Consider the following 17527-nt stretch of genomic DNA (forward strand, 5'->3'; position numbering starts at 1 on the left):
ATGCCAGAGCCTCCTGTACACTGGGCCAGGAAAAGAGAGAGGAAGCTAAGGTCAGAAACAGACATTGTGTCAGGAGGAAACAGTTTGAGAGAGACAGACAGACCCTGCTGGGAGCCATATCTACTTCTCCATCCCTTTCTATGTGTCTGCGTTTCGGTTTTGCATAATATCCAAACATTTTAATTACTTGGATGACATTACAAGAATTCAGGAAGTTCACAAATATACATTTCCTTGATGATTAGCACCCTGCTGTGTCAGAATCCTGCTTTAATTACATTCAACCGTGACAGTTAGCTTTAGGCGTAGTGCTATGCTAACTCTGTACTGCGCCTCAGACAATCAGTGGCTGAAAAAAGTGAAATAACTTCCGTCAAATTGCGTTCACGTAACCCTTGCTCCCTAACTGTCCTGTTAGCAAAGCATGCTGTCAGTTTCTGGAGAAAAAAACAAGCAGACAGAACTCCACATCTCATCGCTGATTTTTTTAACCACACCGTGTTAAATGCTAGCCTTCCTTAGGTTGTATTAATTTACTAGCTAACAGTTAAACCATACACTCACTCACTCACTCACTCACTCACTCACTCACTCCCTCATCTTCTACCGCTTATCCGAAATACCTCGGGTCACGGGGAACCTGTGCCTATCTCAGGCGTCATCGGGCATCAAGGCAGGATACATCCTGGACGGAGTGCCAACCCATCGCAGGCACACACACACACACACACTCTCATTCACTCACACACTACGGACAATTTTCCAGAGATGCCAATCAACCTACCATGCATGTCTCTGGACCGGGGGAGGAAACCGGAGTACCCGGAGGAAACCCCTGAGACACGGGGAGAACATGCAAACTCCACACACACAAGGCGGAGGCGGGAATCGAACCCCGACCCTGGAGGTGTGAGGCGAACGTGCTAACCACTAAGCCACCGTGCCACCCTTAACCATACACATAATACATAATTGTATTATGATAGCTACCGCTTTTTATCCTTGCCCTAACTTGTTTATAATAAAAGATATAGCCTTGTGAAAAATTTGCTGTGATTTTATCATGTCAGTATGTTATTGTGTTGGTGAAGTACAAAGTGTGATGAGCTGCTGCGAGGGATCCCCACACCAGATTTTACTTAGCAACCGCAAGAGACTACACAGGCTCCTTCGTCATTATGTCAGAGTAGAAGTGAGGTGGGAGTTCGGGAAGGAGATGAGTGTTGAGAAAATGCATTTGTGCACAGAAAGTGTGTGTTACCATGTCACTCTCTCCTTCAGCTGCTGAATTTCATCCTCTGCACAGCGAATCAGGCTCTCTGTCTCCGTAATGCGCGAATCTTTCTCTCCCATCAGTCGAGAGCAGTCTGAATTCAAATTCTGCAGAAACACAGACCTTGGCTACTTCGACGGTCTACGTTTGTCTATAAACGTAATACAACGTACTGAAAAGAATAAGATTTCAATACTTATAGATGTCGTTACTGAGTCAGGAGTAGAAATATCTCGATTGAAACAAATAGTGAGCCGAGTGTCAGTGCAGAATGACTGCCATTTTTCTTTATCACACCCCGTGACAGGGTCTTATACGCACTGACTGCTCACATGCTAATGTGCTTCTTATTAGCTTATTAGCCTGACAAATGTCTAGCAGGAATGGATATTCATTTCACTGAGTCACACCGCTGTTTAAAGATCACAAGATCATGAAGGATAGCAGAAGCAGGAACAAGCTCTGGTATTAAACTGAGAAAAAAAAGTGAGCATCGTTTAAACGTTTTCAACCAATTTAAGAAATATACAGACCTCTAACTCCGTGACTCTGACCTCCAGGCTGGACGTCTTCTCGCATTCGGACGTCAGCTGCACTTTTAAACTCTCAAGCTTGTCATTTAAGCTCTAGGAAGAAAAACTAATTGGAGTATTAAAGGTTTTTGCAATAATATATACAAAAAAAAAACTACTCAACAATGTAGCACCACTTCTAGACCGAATAGATAGGATGTGAGCTGCCAGCTTATTATACCGGATACTGGATTTAATACATTTTATCTTGGTAGCTCAAGGCTTTAGGCTCGATGTTTAATCAGAATGACATGAGTTTAAATATCCAGCTCCTCCAACGTGCTTCTGCTCAACCTTTAACCTTCTCTGCTTTATCTATCAACTAATAAAGTTATGCAGTCTTTTTCTTTTAGAGAATCTCTGCTTCTCCTGGTTACTAATCAAAAGGTCTTGGGTTCAAGCCCCAGCACTGCCAAGCTGACACTGTGGGCAAGGCCCTTAACCCTATATACTCCAGGGGGGGTTGTATCATGGCTGACCCTGGACTCTGACCTCAGCTTCTTTACAAACTGGGATATGCAAAGAAATGTGACAAATAAAGGCTACTTTTACTTCTATCCAGATATATCCAATGTAGTTCTCTTGTCTTTGAGAACATCTTACCTTCACCTGGTTTTGGTGCGCCATATTCTCTGTACTCATCTGAAACCTCATGGATGCTGTCTCCTCATGTGCCACATCTCTCTCACTCTCAGATTTCTCCAGCATCTCCTTGAGCTCCAGTAAAGTTTCAGGAAGCTTCTCCATTTGTAGGAGCTCCTCTCGCAAACTGGCGTTCTCCTGCCGCAGAGCGGCCATGCTGGCATTCAGGCGATGTGTTTCATGCTTGCCCCGCTCCTCCAGCTCATGGACCAGGGTGCTCTGGGCTGCCCAGCGTTTTTGAGCTTCCTCCCGTTCTGCTGTCAGCTTGCAGATGGTCAGTCCCAGCTCAGCCATCTCCGTGTTTGCTTTGTGGTGTCCCTCTCTGCTCTCGGCGTTCTCCATAACCAGTTGTTCATTATGGGTCTTTAGTACAGCCAGGTCGTCTTGAGCTGCAGCGAACTCAGCTGATATTTTAGCAAACGCACATCTTTCTGTGTCAAGCTGAATTGATATCGACTCCATGTGCTGCTTGGACTGTAGAAGTTCTTTGATGTGAATTCGGTTCTGCTCCTCAGCTTGCTTTTTAAGATGCTCTGTCAAAGTCTGCAGCTCTAGCCTAGATGCCTCTGTGATTTCCAGCTTAGTCTGGATCTTTAATTTCTCCTCCTCAGAAAAGAGCAGCTTGGCCTTTAAGTCCATCACTTCCTCTTGAAGCCTGGACACTTCTTTCCCATTGAAGATCAGCTGCTCCTCCAGTATTGCTACTTTTGAGGCCATGTCCTTGGCTTCCTTTGTACGGCAGGCATTCATCTCCAGCTGAGCTTTTTCCACCGCTGTCCTCTGGACCTCCAACCTTTCCATCATATCCCTCTGCTTCTCCAAGGCTTGCTCTGCATCCGCCTTCCCTGCTGCCAGCTCTTCCTCCTGGGCTTCCAGTTCATCTAATCTTTCTTGAAGCTCCTCACAAAGCTTCTCTCTGTCTTCCAGCTGGGAGTTTTGTTCCTTTAGCTGTAAATGGAGGTTTTCCTCATTATATCTTGCCACCTCTAGGCTATGCTCTAGATCCCTGATCTGGTCGGTAAGTTTGCGTAGTTCTTCCTGTACTGCAGTGAGTGCATCTGTACTCTTTAAGTTCTCCTGCCTGAGATCTGTGTTCTCCTGCTCCAACTTGTGGACTACACTTTCCGACTCCTTAACCTGCATGATGGTTTTCTGGAGCTTCTCATCCAGACTGCGATTCTCCTCACGCATCTGCTGTTCTCGCTCATCCACTGTCACTTTAGCATCATTAAGTTGACCTCTGAGCTGCTTTTCGGATGCCCTGAGACCAGCCAGTTCATTTTCTAATGAAACCTTGCTTTCCATCAGCTGCTTCTTGGTTTCCTCATTGATCTTAACTGTCTGGAGGAGTTTGTTGTTCAGCTCTGTGAGACTGGTCTTGTATTCGTCTATCATCTTAGCCTGATCTTTGATGCGTGTCTCCAGCGTTACTGTACTCCCGCTCAGACCCTGTTTCTCTGCTGCAATCTTCTCAGCTTCAGCCTCCAAATTCTGGATCTTCTTCACACTGGAAATAAGTTCAGTTTCTTTACCCTTGAGTTGTGACTTCAGTTTTTGCACCTGTCCTTCTAGGCTTACTTTTAAAGAGCTCAACGTTTTCTGCAGCACCTCTCTCTCCTCCAAAGCCCTTTTCTTCTCTTCAGAAGCCTGTTGCTCCATCGCCTGCAGACAGCACTGAAGGTCTTGCAGGTCTTTCTGAAGACTGCTCGCTTCCTTCTCTCTCACTGACAGGTCCTCCTGGAGTTTATCCATGGCATTACGTTGTTCTTCAGCCTGCTTCATCAACTTTGTACCCTTCTCTGTTAAAGCGGCCATTTTAGTTTCTCCATCTCTCAGGGCTTGCTCTTTTATTCTGAGCTCTTCAGCGAGACGTTCAGCCTGCATCCTTTTCTCTTCACCAAGTGCTAGTGCTTCTATCCTGCCTTTCTCTGCTTCCTTCAGTCCATCCAGGAGTTCATGGATCTTTTGGGCAGAGTCAAATTGGCTTGCTGTTTTCTGCCCCTTCTCCTCAAGCACACCATCTAGTTTAGTCATTAGTTCCTGGTTTCTTTTTTCTGCAGCAGTTAACTTCTCCTGAATGTTCTGATTTGCTGCTTCTTTAACAGCCTCACGTCCCTTCAGGACCTCCAGATCTTGGGCTAGTGTCCGTTCCCTCTCTGCCAGCACCTCCAACTTAAGCTGAAGCTCCTGATGGTTAGACTGAGCTGCTAATGAAATGTCCAGCTGCCTCTGAAGTGTGGACACCACGTCACGTAGCTCTGTGGCCTCGCTGCCAAGCTGCTGAACATGCTCCACAAGCTCCCGCTGTTTCAGCTCAGACTGATCCAGCTCCAGACGAAGCTCGTCCATGGTGGTGATTGCAGAATCGGACAACGGGTCTGCAGATTCACTTAGCAAGCTATGTTCAAACTCTGGACTGCAGAGAAACTCTGGGGCCTGAGAGACCGATGGTACAAAACAAACAGTTGTTGATCAAATACTGCTCTATAGAGAATAACAAAACTTTGACTAAAGCTATCTGGAGAAAAAGAAAAAGAATTCCTATCAAAGGCACTGGTTCCCAAACCCAGGAGTAACCCTGATCAGGACATTTCCTAGATACAGTACATCAATTACCTAATTACTTCTAACCTTAAAGTCTAATGATGGGAAGATTGTAAGTTTAAATACCACAACCACCAAGCTATCACTGTTGATTCACTGAGCAAGACCCTGAACCCTAAAATTGCTCAATTGCCACTTTATTAATTTGCATAAGAGCAACAGCCAAATGAGTAAATGTAAATCTACAGAGCTAATCCGTGGCAAGGATTGAAAATCATCGTCCTTAAAGAAAAATGAGAAGAAGTTTGGTAACTCCTGCCATCTACTGGAAACATGCAGTAGTGCTTTCTATAAATTCTTTTCATTTGTTAACCTTCTCTTCAGTCTTGGTACAATTCCGGTGTTAATTCTTGCTCTAAAGCACATCACCTGTGAATACGAGCTGGCCAGGCTGTTAATGCTGGAGCTGCGGCTCGGCACTTTCCACACGTGGTTTGGAGAGTTGCTCGTTCCCAGAGTCCTCCTGTGAGCACACATTTAAGAATCGCACACAAAAACACGAACATTCTAGAATAGAATAGGTTCTAGCATTCTCAAGCTGCTATGTAAAATTCTGTACACTGTTATGTGTTTTGTCGTATTGTGCATATAGGATGGACCGATGCTGCACACGACTGACGTCACTACCCTAATGTGTGATTGTATATTGGGTCATAAGCTCTGTTTACCTTGCAAAAGTGGGCCAGGCTGAATCAAGGTCGTGACCCCGGGACGCCACGTCAAACTGGACTTCGTTGAGCTCGTAAAGAGAGTTAATAATGTCCGCACTGAGATGGGGCTTCGGAAAGGGACTCCGGGAATAATACCAGTCGCTACAGAATAAACACACGTTATCAGTATTGTGTGTATGAGTCAATCGGGTACAGTTCCACCTGTGAGATAAAACTTCCTCACAGCATAATTTCACCCAAAAAAATCATTTAATGACTTCAAAATGATTTTCATGGTGATGTTATTGCCCTACAAGCTTATATAAATATATATATATATATATATATACGTATATATATATATATATATATATATATATATACGTATATATATATATATATATATATATATATATATATATATATATATATATATATATATATATATATATATATATATATATATATAATGTAGTTATTAAGGTATAAAGGTAATTATAGAAATGGAATAACAACACAAAAACTGGAAGCATGTTTATTGTGAATAATTCTGTGCATAAGTAAATGTCCAATAGTCTAAAAGCATTAGTAAAAAATCTTGTTTTTTCCCCTAAACGAATACAATTACAGATGATATTCCTTTCAAGCACATAGAGTAAACCAAAGAAATATCTACACAAATTTCACAGTATTGATGATATCTCCTTTTTTGCATTTTTGAGTCTTGAGCTGGAATAAACGCCACAGATTCGATTCACTATTTACAATATTGTTATTTCCGATAAGCAAAAAAACTAAAATCCAGATTTACAATATAGTTTCAGACTTTTGGACTGCATTTAAAGTCATTTTAAAAAAAAAGTATATTTGTGCTACAGCTAAGTCAGCGACGACCCAAAAACATACTAGAAGCAGCCACAAATGAGCAGAACGGTGTCACATACACGACATAACCACGTACCATTTCGAGCCATACGCACATATTCGATTGTTTACGCACATGAACCTACTGAACTATCAACATGTGAAAAGGGCAGCTTCCACTCCTGACACGGTTCTAAAGAAATAGGGAAATTATTTTAAAGAAGTACAACTTGCACCGGGAAGAGAAATTACCAACACCAAAACAATGAAAATGATCGCTTGTGTAAACCTGATCATTTACAGGAACAAAAACAAACAAACAAAAAAAAAAGTGAAGCGAGTGCATGTGAATTTAAATGTAACACAGAGTGAGGTTACCTGGTGACCCGTTGGTTCATGAGGCACTGCTGAAGCGTGTCAGCTAACCGCTGGTGCACCAGAGAGTATCGGATAAACGCTCGACCTTTTCCCAGCGATGTTTTTAGCTGAGGGAGAGAGAGAATGAGAGAATGAGAGAATGAGAGAGAGAGAGAGAGAGAGAGATAATAAGAGAGAGGGTTGTTTTAATCACACATACAAGCTGTATTTCCTTTACAAATGCAAAATGTAAATGACACCACATTGGTGTTTCCGAATTCTCCATTCTGATTGGTTGGCTCCAACATGGACTTGCCTTATAATCCAGATTTAGGTATTAAAAATCATGTTCTTCAAAAATATGAAATGCTGTCGGTCCGTTTTTGAACAGCGTCGATGGTTTTATTTATTTTTTTTCCAGTACACTTTGCACTTGAAGAGACACAAAGTTTAATAAAAGATGAACAGGAAATCATTTTGCAGCTGTTCTACAACGATAAACATAACAAGAACTTAAAAAAAACTGCTATAAATCACACCATCCCATCACTCATCCCCAGGTGTTTTAGAACATACTAGAACTGTATAAGGGTGTTTTCACATCTAGTTCGGTTGAGCCCTCCAAACGCTCTCGGAGCGGTTCAGTGTGTATATGTGAACAAACCATGTGATCTGAGACCCCTTAAATGGACCCAGAAGCGAACCGTACTCAGACCACCTCCGGTTCGATTTGTGTGTGACATGTGAAAGCAATGAGGTCCGTTTCATTTCGCCAAATGTCCCTGGAGGCTTGCCATCCCTGCGGCCGTGTTCCGTCACTGTGACTGCTGAAAACACAAAACTTTTCGTAGTAGTCCTGTCGCAAGCATCAGCAGTTGTTGATAGTGTTGGAATAAAAGTTTCTTTTTAGCTGCTATCTTTTTCCTCTTAAGTTTTTCCAGATGCTTTCCTTTACTTATGATTTGTGTCACACTTTCTCTTCTTGTCTTCTGCTTAAAAATGTACCACAGCCATGTGATGACAACTTGTAAAGAGGCCATTTTGAATACCCAAAATCCATTGCTGCACAGAATTCTGGGTTCTGAGTTCTTATGAAGTTGAGGTGTGAACACGAAAGAGTCTGAGATCACTTCAATACTAAAGAGGACTGGGTTCTCTTTTGAGTCCACTATATTGTGAACTCCAAACGGACTGAGGTCACATTCGGCTAGTTCCTTTTCCGGTTCACTTTAAGTGAACTGGGTTTGGTTCTTTTAAAACAAACTATATGTGAAAACACCCTAATTCTAAAAGGAAATCAACTCTAACAACATTGTTATTGCACAGCGTTTTTTTTGCGTGATGAAAAATTAAAGCAGAAATGTTTGATGCAGAAAGGACACAAACACGGGGTTACATTAAGCACAGGTTATAATGAATATATAATGCATTACGTATACCAACATTCCCTGATGAGGAAGTAAAGAAAGAAGTGTATAATGATATTACAAGTGAAAGTGACGTGACATACAGCTAAGTACGGTGACCCATACTCCGTAATCCAAAGTGCACACACACACAGCAGTGAACACACACACACACCGTGAACACACACCGGGAGCAGTGGGCAGCCAATTATGCTGTGGCAACCGGGGAGCAGTTGGGGGGGTTCGGTGCCTTGCTCAAAGGTCACCTCAGTCGTGGCCGGCCCGAGACTCGAACCCACAACCTTAGGGTTAGGAGTCAGACTCTCTAACCATTAGGCCACAACTTCCCCCAAATTACAGAAATTACAGAAAATGAGAAATAAATACTATGGGAAATTTCCAGATTGGTTAAGAAACAAGAATTTGTTCAAGAACTTTTTCAAGAATTTCTTCATACAAAACTTATATCTAACTGTTTAATAAATTTCTCCAGAGTCCTGGCACTGAAGCATCATTTCTACTCTCCGTCTCTTAGGATTTTACATCTTGACTTAAGTGATATCAGGAAGGAACTTGTTTCATAGATGTTCCACAATGTTCCACAAAACAAGCAAAAGATTCATTCTGTCTTTAATTAATGTTACATTTTTATGGTTAGGAAAGTGCTTTGGTTTAAGAGGAAAATAAAACACCAAAGGACATGCTGCGGTTTGAAATAGATCCGCTTTGTCAGTCTTTTAATTAGTTAAAGATCAAGCTGAGACAAACGGGTTGTTTGTACTGTAGAGTGTCCTGTTCTGTAATAAAGCTTTTTACATTAGAGAACCTGACATTTAAAGAAACGCTCGTTTGTGTCAGTGTACCTACAGTATAAGGAAGGACCAATATTTCACTCTGACCTTTGAGCTTGAACGAATCAGCACAAGACTGAAGTATAACAAAGAGAGAAAAGGTAAAATATCTTGAATGTAATCAAAATAGTTTCATATTTTCTATTAAATAGTAAATAAATCGGACTAAATTCAAGATCTTATCGTTTGTTTTAATGTGGGATTTGACCCGTGTAGCGATGCTGTGGAAGAATAAATGGCTGAATGTGTGAAGAAGTGATTAGATCCTACCTCAGGAATGGACTTGACAAAGCGAATGCCATCGTTGGCTCCTTTGATTTTGGCCAGACAGTCGTTAAAATAGTCCCAGTAATCCTTCTTTGTGCCCAGAAGCGTTTTCTTCTCCTTCTGGTCAAACTGTGTGAAAGAAAAAAGTTCTGCTTTAATAAAACAAAACAAACCACTGAAATGAGTCAAACAAACCAGTGTGTGTGTGTGTGTGTGTTTGTGTTTGTGTGTTTGTGTGTTTATGTGTGAGTTTGTGTGTTTATGTGTGTGTGTTTATGTGTGTGTGTGTGTGTGTGTGGCAGAAATCCCGAACCTGTAGCAGGTACTCGAGCTTGTAGGAGAACCTCTGCAGGTTGTTGCTGTCGTCTGTGATGGGCTCTCCGCTCTCTTTATACTCTTTGATGAGCTCTGACACAACATCTGTTGAGCAAAATGTAGGCCAAACTGTTACTAACAATTAATTAACTAATTGCTAACAATTACATTAGCGCATCAGGTTGCCATGGAGTCAGATCCACTACACACTCATACACACTTAGGATAATATCCAGTTCACCCAGAGGCAAGGTTTTGGGAAGTCTTCTGAACAAACTCAGAAGAAACCTACATGGACAACGGAGGAGAATACAGAGAAAACTTACATAGACAACAAACCGAGTTGTGGATCGAATCGAATCATGAACAAAAAATAGTCCGAGTTTGGTGTTGTAGAACTTGAACAGCACCAATCAGAATCACGAATTCAGTGGCCATGAGATAAACTGACGTAACAACGAGATGAGCTGCATCCATTCACCAGTAAGATTGTTCAATGGCTAAAGAACAAAACTTCTTTGCTTTTATTCAGTCCGTCTCCATCTTCCTCCACTTCCTCTCAATCATTCAGTGGAATCACCACATCAGCATCCAAACACATGACTTTTCTCTCTCAGGAAAAGAGAAACAAAACAATGATGGATGAACTTTTACACCCTGCAACAAACAGCCCTTCAGGCTGAATGACATTTTCTTTGACCTTTTCTTATGATATGTTTATTTCGTGTACATATGCATGGATGTGCTGTGTCTCTCTCTCACACACACTCACACACACACACTCTCTTACACACACACGCGCACACACACACAAGCATTACCATGCAGCTCTCTGATAATCCTCTGGAGCTGACCCTCCCCAGCCACCGCCATGGTCCTGCTCACTTCCTGCCAACCAGGTCAAGTCGTCATCGGTGGTCTGCTACAGTACTGACGGCAGTGGAATAAACACATATACGTTATTTATATCAAAATTTAACACAAAAAAAGCAGACTAAGGATAAACCAGTGCCGCTTTCACCAAGGAACAAATCCATTAAGTCGTACGAATGAGAAAACGACTTAATAAGACATGCTCAATAATAACCTCAATAATAAAGGAAGTGAGGTCATTGATTTAGTCTCATATTGGTGATATGCATTGTGCTTGTACATCTCGGATTCTGTACAACTTACGACTTGATTATCTCTTTTCCTCACAAGTCATTATGATGTACCAAGAAAGGATGAGACTAAAAGGGGCTATAAATACATTTAACACAGATTTTTAAGCTTTTAAACAACAAACAACTAGTAATTTAGGTAATTACGTAGATATGAAATGTTATTTATATACTATACTTATATTTATTGTTTTTTTAACTGCTGGATATATATATATATATATATATATATATATATATATATATATATATATACATACAGATAGATAGATAGATGTATATGTATATTAACAGAATTTCTCCCAACATTTATTATTATATTATAAACAACAAAACAGTAAGAAACTGAAACTAAGGGTTTGTTTACAGTTTAACAAACTATAGTTCCTGAGGAAGTTTATCAACTAAACAACAACACCGTAAACCACCGGGAAGTAAACAATCAATGTAAACAATGTTTAAAGGTTAAAGTTAAAGGTTCATAAACTTAAACATACTTTTGTAGAGCTCGAGCCTGTACGATGTTTACAAACAGGTGAACAAACATGCTAGTCCTGTCAACGGGTTTGATTGACAGGTGAAAAATACTGCCATAAAGATTTCATAGCAAAAGTTACTAAACTTTTAGGAATTAAATACTAAGTGATTTAATTAAACGTTTTTTTTAACGTTTAAAAAAAGTTATCTGCATGAGTAAAAAGTTTGAAAATACCGTCAAAATAATACCATGTTTCTGATTACTTATCTGAAGACCCGCCCACTGATATCTCTCAACCAATAGGAATATAGAAGCATGCTTGGTTGCGCTGAAGAGACGTCCCATGACAGCGGTGTTTCTGTTGTTGTTGTTGTTGTTGTTGTTGTTGTTGTTTCTAAACACGAATCAACAAATCGTTCCACAAATCTGGTACAAGTGCAACAATACAACATTTCACAATCAAAATTGACTTTAAAATGTTCACAGAAATTATTATTATTATTATTATTATTATTATTGTTGTTGTTGTTGTTGTTGTTGTTGTTGTTGTTTTCTTTTTCTTTTTAAATAGCAGGAGAAAAATTTGGTAAAAATTTTGGTAATAGTAAAATTTCCAAATAGCAATTTTGATTGCACGTTTTTTCAGCTCTGTTGATTTTAGTTCTATGATGTAACACTACTTCTCATATAAAGACACATGTAGAGTCCACAATAAACATGTCTGTTTTCATGGACACACATGTTCCCACAACGATACCCAAGTTTGGTCTTAATAGAAGTTTTTAAATTATGTTCTTAAATTGATAAAAACCAAGAAAATCCCAAACTCTTCAGATTATTAATAACATAATTAATAACATAACCTGTTTATTATGTACATAACATTCATTCATTCATTCATTCATCTTCTACCGCTTATCCGAACTACCTCGGGTCACGGGGAGCCTGTGCCTATCTCAGGCGTCATTGGGCATCAAGGCAGGATACACCCTGGACGGAGTGCCAACCCATCGCAGGGCACACACACACTCTCATTCACTCACGCAATCACACACTAGGGACAATTTTCCAGAGATGCCAATCAACCTACCATGCATGTCTTTGGACGGGGGAGGAAACCGGAGTACCCGGAGGAAACCCCCGAGGCACGGGGAGAACATGCAAACTCCACACACACAAGGTGGAGGCGGGAATCGAACCCCGACCCTGGAGGTGTGAGGCGAACGTGCTAACCACTAAGCCACCGTATTTACATAACAAGTATATTATTTTACAAATTTGAACAAACTACTGAATTGAAGTCCAGGCTCTCAGGTACGAGTCAGAGCTCGGGTTATTGTCTGTGTGGAGTTTCATATAGTCACCCCGTACCTCTCTGGGTTTCCTCTGGGTTCTCCGGTTTCCTTCCAGCTTCCAAAAACATGCTGTTGGATAGCCTGGTGACTCGATATAGCCTGCAGTTGTGAATGTGTGAATGTGTGTATGTGTGTGTTATTCAGCTTATACCATTGAATACAATGTGGCAGTGATTACAATGTATAATGATTCAACAGAACAACAGATTTATTTATATTGACATTCAATGACACAAGTTCCTGTTATTAGATATTATAACAGCTATAAACAGTTGTTTTCTCACCAGCTTCTTTCTCTGTCTCTTCATGTTACCAAGACAAAAAAATGGCATCTTTTTATGTTTGAGAAAGCAGAATGTGCAGACGACGCTGTCCCGAACGTGCTGATGGAAATCTTGCTTACTGTTTCAATGTATGTTTAATTTCTGTTGTGTGCTTTGTAGCCTTTATCAGTGAATGCATGAATGCTGGCTCGTTATGTCACGGATAAAGGATACCATCAGTATTTTTGGTAACATAGCAAGAAATGAACACAGAGAACATGTTTTTATGCAAGTTTAAGCGCTTCAGGTGAAAGAGGTAGGTCTTTAGACGTCGGATGAAGCCTCTGTGACTCAGCTGACCTTATATCTAGATTTAAAGTTCAATCCTCCACCTAGATGCAAAAACAGAAAAGAGTCTTGATGCGTACCTTCCTCATACCCTGAGGGATGGTGGGATCAGGTCGAGCAGAAGCGCTAGAAGATTGGAGGAAACGCAGTGCTGCGTCACTTTTTTCAGCGTTGCACATTTAACTTCCTTATAATTTAAACACCTGTGTTGATGCTGGGGGTAGGATATTGTTTTTAATGCTCAGCACCAGCAAAAAACCCAGTCCTCTGTCGCTCGGGTCCGTTTGGAGGATTTAACTTTCCCCATTCATCTTTTGGTCTTCCTTCAGAAGAAGAGTTTCTTTTCAAACTACAAAGGAGCTAAAATATTTTCGAGTCATTCTTTGGATTTACAAGGAAGACCAAACTGGAGCAACAATTACAGACACAAAATGGGTAAATTAAACTACAATTATTATAATAATTATAATATAATAATAACAATGATTGTAAAAACTGATCATTTCTTACCTTTAAGGTCTGTAATCTAACACACTCGAAGCATTGTGTCAGTTCACCGAACTAAATTCAACATGGTTTCAGGACAATAAGTTCCCTTTTAATGTATGAAGAGCTCATTGTAACAGATTTAGCCTTTAAGGTGAGATATTAGAGCTAGGTTTTTAAATGTCTCCATTAATAATGTTTTTGCTTTCTAGAAAATACTCCGGATTATGATTATGGAACACCTGGCCCTGATAATGGCTTGTGTCACAAGGACGACGTGGCAAAAGTTGGATCCATCGTTATCCCGTTATTCTTCAGCATCGTGGTGTTGTTCAGTCTCATTGGTAACATCTTGGTTCTTGTGATTCTCATGCTCTATGAGAATCTCAAATTGTTGACCAACATCTACATACTTAACCTAGCTGTGTCGGACCTGCTCTTCACAGCCGGACTGCCATTCTGGGCTTGTTATTACATCTGGGGTTGGACGCTCGGAGATGTTGCGTGTAAAACCGTCAGCTTCGTCTTCTACGCTGGATTTTACAGCAGCATCATGTTCCTGATGATGATGACCTTTCAGCGCTACATGGCTGTGGTGCACCCTCTCTCAGACTGGGAAAGAGGACATGGATTTGCGCTGATGCCCATCATTACTTGGGTAGTAAGCATCGCTGTGGCGTTACCAGCCCCAATCTACAACTCAGTCCAGAATGACCCCGGAGACCCTAGTAAACTTTACTGTGAGTACAATTCCGCTGTTGCATATTTGGTCATTACATACCAACAGAATGTGTTTTTTCTTTTCGCCTTTTTGTTCATGGGTTTTTGCTACACAAGAATCCTGCAGATCATCTTCAGGACACGAACGAACAAGAGACACCGTTCTATCAAACTCATCTTCTGCATCGTAGTCGTGTTCTTTTTCGGTTGGGCTCCTTATAACCTGGTGATTTTTCTGCAGACGTTTACTCATCATCAGATCGATTATTTCACATATTGTAACGTCTCACATCATCTGGACTACGCTGAATATGTCTGCAAGATGATGGCATTTTCTCACTGCTGCCTCAATCCCGTGTTTTATGTTTTCGTTGGTGTTAAATTCAGGAATCACTTCAAGGGGATTCTGCAGAAGATTTTTCAGAGGGCTCCGAACCTGGACAAGCAATATACACGAACTGGAACCATTCTGTCTCACGGCTCTTTGGGCTCGAACAGCAACAACATCAAACGCAATTCCACAGCAGTCTGAGCAAAAGATTTATCCAATGCTTAAACAGGTGGAGGTTCTGTTACATACACTGTGCATTGAAAAAAATGTAATAATATTAAAAAAAAGTTTATGTCTGGAGTTTTTTCCTTTCTTAATTGCAAGCATGAGATTTTAAATAAAAGCTCGATCTTTTTACAATGGCGTTAGAGTATTGTCTGGAAGAACATGATAAACATGCATGACTGAATTTTAAAGGTATCTGATAAAGTATAAGAACTCTGAGATCTGGTTCAGAAGTTATTCAATCTCACGAAATAATACTTCTACATCCTACTTGATTATTTAGTGTCGAATATTTTAGCACTTTGGCTAATTTCAGCTGAGCAGATTGTTCCTCTGTGAATAATAAATCAGTAAATATTTGGTCTTGTTGTCTTTCTTTCTGGCTGCCATTGTTCGACACGACACTTCAAATCGCAATATATCACATAACAGGAAACGTGAGATAAAACAAACCACACATTATGTAAGAAGGAAGAAATGATAACTTTTTGTCATGTCTGAATGGATCGAAACGAAACAGAATTATAGAAACAAAACTACAGGACTGACAGGTTATGGATTTGATATTATACTGTATATGGAGGCAAATATATGAATAAAAAGATTCTGTCGTATTTATGCTTCTGCTGTAGATGTACCACCAAGTGAAAATACTTCTCTCTACTGTATAGTGTAGTCAGGATTGAATCAAGCCAAGAGGCTTTTATTGTCATTTCGACTGTATATAGCTGATGCAGTAACACGGTGAAATGTAACAACGTTCCTTCAGGGCCAATGAGCTATAATCATACTATAATCATAATCTTAATCATAGCATGGGTCAAAAGTAAATAGGAAGGTTGTTCAGAAAGCATCCAGTGGTTAGCAGGCCATTTTACATGCAGAGATTTTGCCTCCTGGTCATAATAACAAGGTTATAAAAACATGAGTAACATTTATCACTGAAATTATGGATATTAACTCTTTTTAGTCAGTTCTAATGTGGGTAGATTCCTCTTGTCATCGTGGCAGGGGACAGCCAGGTGATTCTAGCGACCTCTGGTGGTTAGAAGGGGAATAGAACATTAATTATGTAGTTAGAGATTGTGCAGCTTATTTGTTGGTGCCATTTCTGGATGGATTTCAAAGAAGCCATTTCTTTCTCTCTCTCTCTCTCTCTCTCTCTCTCTCTCTCTCTCTCTCTCTCTCTCTCTCTGCTGATAGAGTGTGATTTGAACGAACAGTGTTAGAGCCAGGGGCACGGTGGCTTAGTGGTTAGCACATTCGCCTCACACCTCCAGCTTTGGGGGTTAGATTCCCGCCTCCACCTTGTGTGTGTGGAGTTTGCATGTTCTCCCCGTGCCTCGGGGGTTTCCTCCGGGTACTCTGGTTTCCTCCCCCGGTCCAAAGACATGCATGGTAGGTTGATTGGCATCTCTGGAAAATTGTCCCTAGTGTGTGTGATTGCGTGAGTGAATGAGAGTGTGTGTGTGCCCTGTGATGGGTTGGCACTCCATTCAGGGTGTATCCTGCCTTGATGCCCAATGACGCCTGAGATAGGCACAGGCTCCCCATGACCCGAGGTAGTTCGGATAAGCTGTAGAAGATGAATGAATGAATGAATGTTAGAGCCACGGACGAACTTCTGTCTTTTTACTATTTCAACGCTGTGCTATGGTAATATTTCTCTGAAGTCACAGGGTCCTATAGTGGTTATTTGTTATATTGGTGCCAAAATCCAAGTAACAATCCAAAAACTACATCACATGGACATGGTGTCCAGTCCTCCTCCCACATCCCTGTTCAGTCTCTAGTACAGATGCAGGAGCGACAGCACCAGGCTCTCTCAGTCTGATGAACTGTGGTCAACGAAGCCTTAGACCAAGCTGTCATCCTGGTCCTCTCCCATAAGGCACTTGCTAAGCTCCTTTTCTCTGGCAAGGACGGCAACACACGATGGCGATGAGGTCTCCTTAGCATGTTGAGGAGAGAGTTGACTGTGAATTCAAGCCCTCCAGACATGAGAAGCCCAGCTGGTTGTCCACAGCCTGCCACCCAAGAGCCAGGTAGATAAACAGAGATGGTCAAATTGGCACCAATGGCAACATTAGAAATTCTGATCCATACCGTTGCAGAGATGATGCCACTCCTCCACTCCTGTAGACACTGCCTGAGACTGGACCCCACTCGTTCCAAAGAAGGTGATAAAGCAGTAAAACATATCTTTCAACTGCCAGTGGGAACGTCAGAGTGGGTCCAGTGCCACCAATCGGACTTGCTAACTGATGCTACCTAACTGGCAGAGGAGAACATGTCTAGCAATCACTTTTTCATGGCAGACATACTGTACCACCTCAGCATTGACTAAAGTAACTAAC

General features: G+C 41.1%; 2 protein-coding genes across 4 annotated transcripts in view; one reads left to right on the plus strand and one right to left on the minus strand.

The window, feature by feature from the left end:
• fyco1a (FYVE and coiled-coil domain autophagy adaptor 1a) overlaps positions 1-11539 on the minus strand; it is a 24982-nt gene extending 13443 nt beyond the window's left edge. The window contains exons 1-11 of one of the 3 annotated variants that reach the window (XM_060893742.1): positions 11462-11539; positions 10623-10731; positions 9800-9906; positions 9490-9615; positions 6984-7090; positions 5760-5903; positions 5461-5554; positions 2449-4923; positions 1807-1899; positions 1262-1380; positions 1-20 (exon numbers count right to left, since the gene is read on the minus strand). The exon at positions 1-20 is cut by the window's left edge and continues 148 nt beyond it. In XM_060893742.1, the coding sequence (XP_060749725.1) occupies positions 1-20; positions 1262-1380; positions 1807-1899; positions 2449-4923; positions 5461-5554; positions 5760-5903; positions 6984-7090; positions 9490-9615; positions 9800-9906; positions 10623-10674 (3337 nt within the window). In that variant the 5' untranslated portion in view covers positions 10675-10731; positions 11462-11539. The remainder of the gene's footprint in view (positions 21-1261; positions 1381-1806; positions 1900-2448; positions 4924-5460; positions 5555-5759; positions 5904-6983; positions 7091-9489; positions 9616-9799; positions 9907-10622; positions 10732-11461) is intronic. The other 2 variants (XM_060893740.1, XM_060893739.1) reach the window with 2 other exon arrangements.
• A 1918-nt stretch (positions 11540-13457) lies between these two features.
• On the plus strand, positions 13458-15530 carry LOC132861973 (chemokine XC receptor 1-like). The gene is made up of 2 exons (XM_060893746.1): positions 13458-13843; positions 14107-15530. The coding sequence occupies exons 1-2, from the start codon at positions 13840-13842 to the stop codon at positions 15144-15146; spliced, it is 1044 nt and encodes a 347-aa protein (XP_060749729.1). The 5' UTR covers positions 13458-13839; the 3' UTR covers positions 15147-15530.
• The last annotated feature ends 1997 nt before the right edge of the window (positions 15531-17527 follow it).

This window comes from Tachysurus vachellii, chromosome 19, assembly GCF_030014155.1.
Source record: "Tachysurus vachellii isolate PV-2020 chromosome 19, HZAU_Pvac_v1, whole genome shotgun sequence".
NCBI classification, from domain to species: Eukaryota; Metazoa; Chordata; class Actinopteri; order Siluriformes; family Bagridae; genus Tachysurus; species Tachysurus vachellii.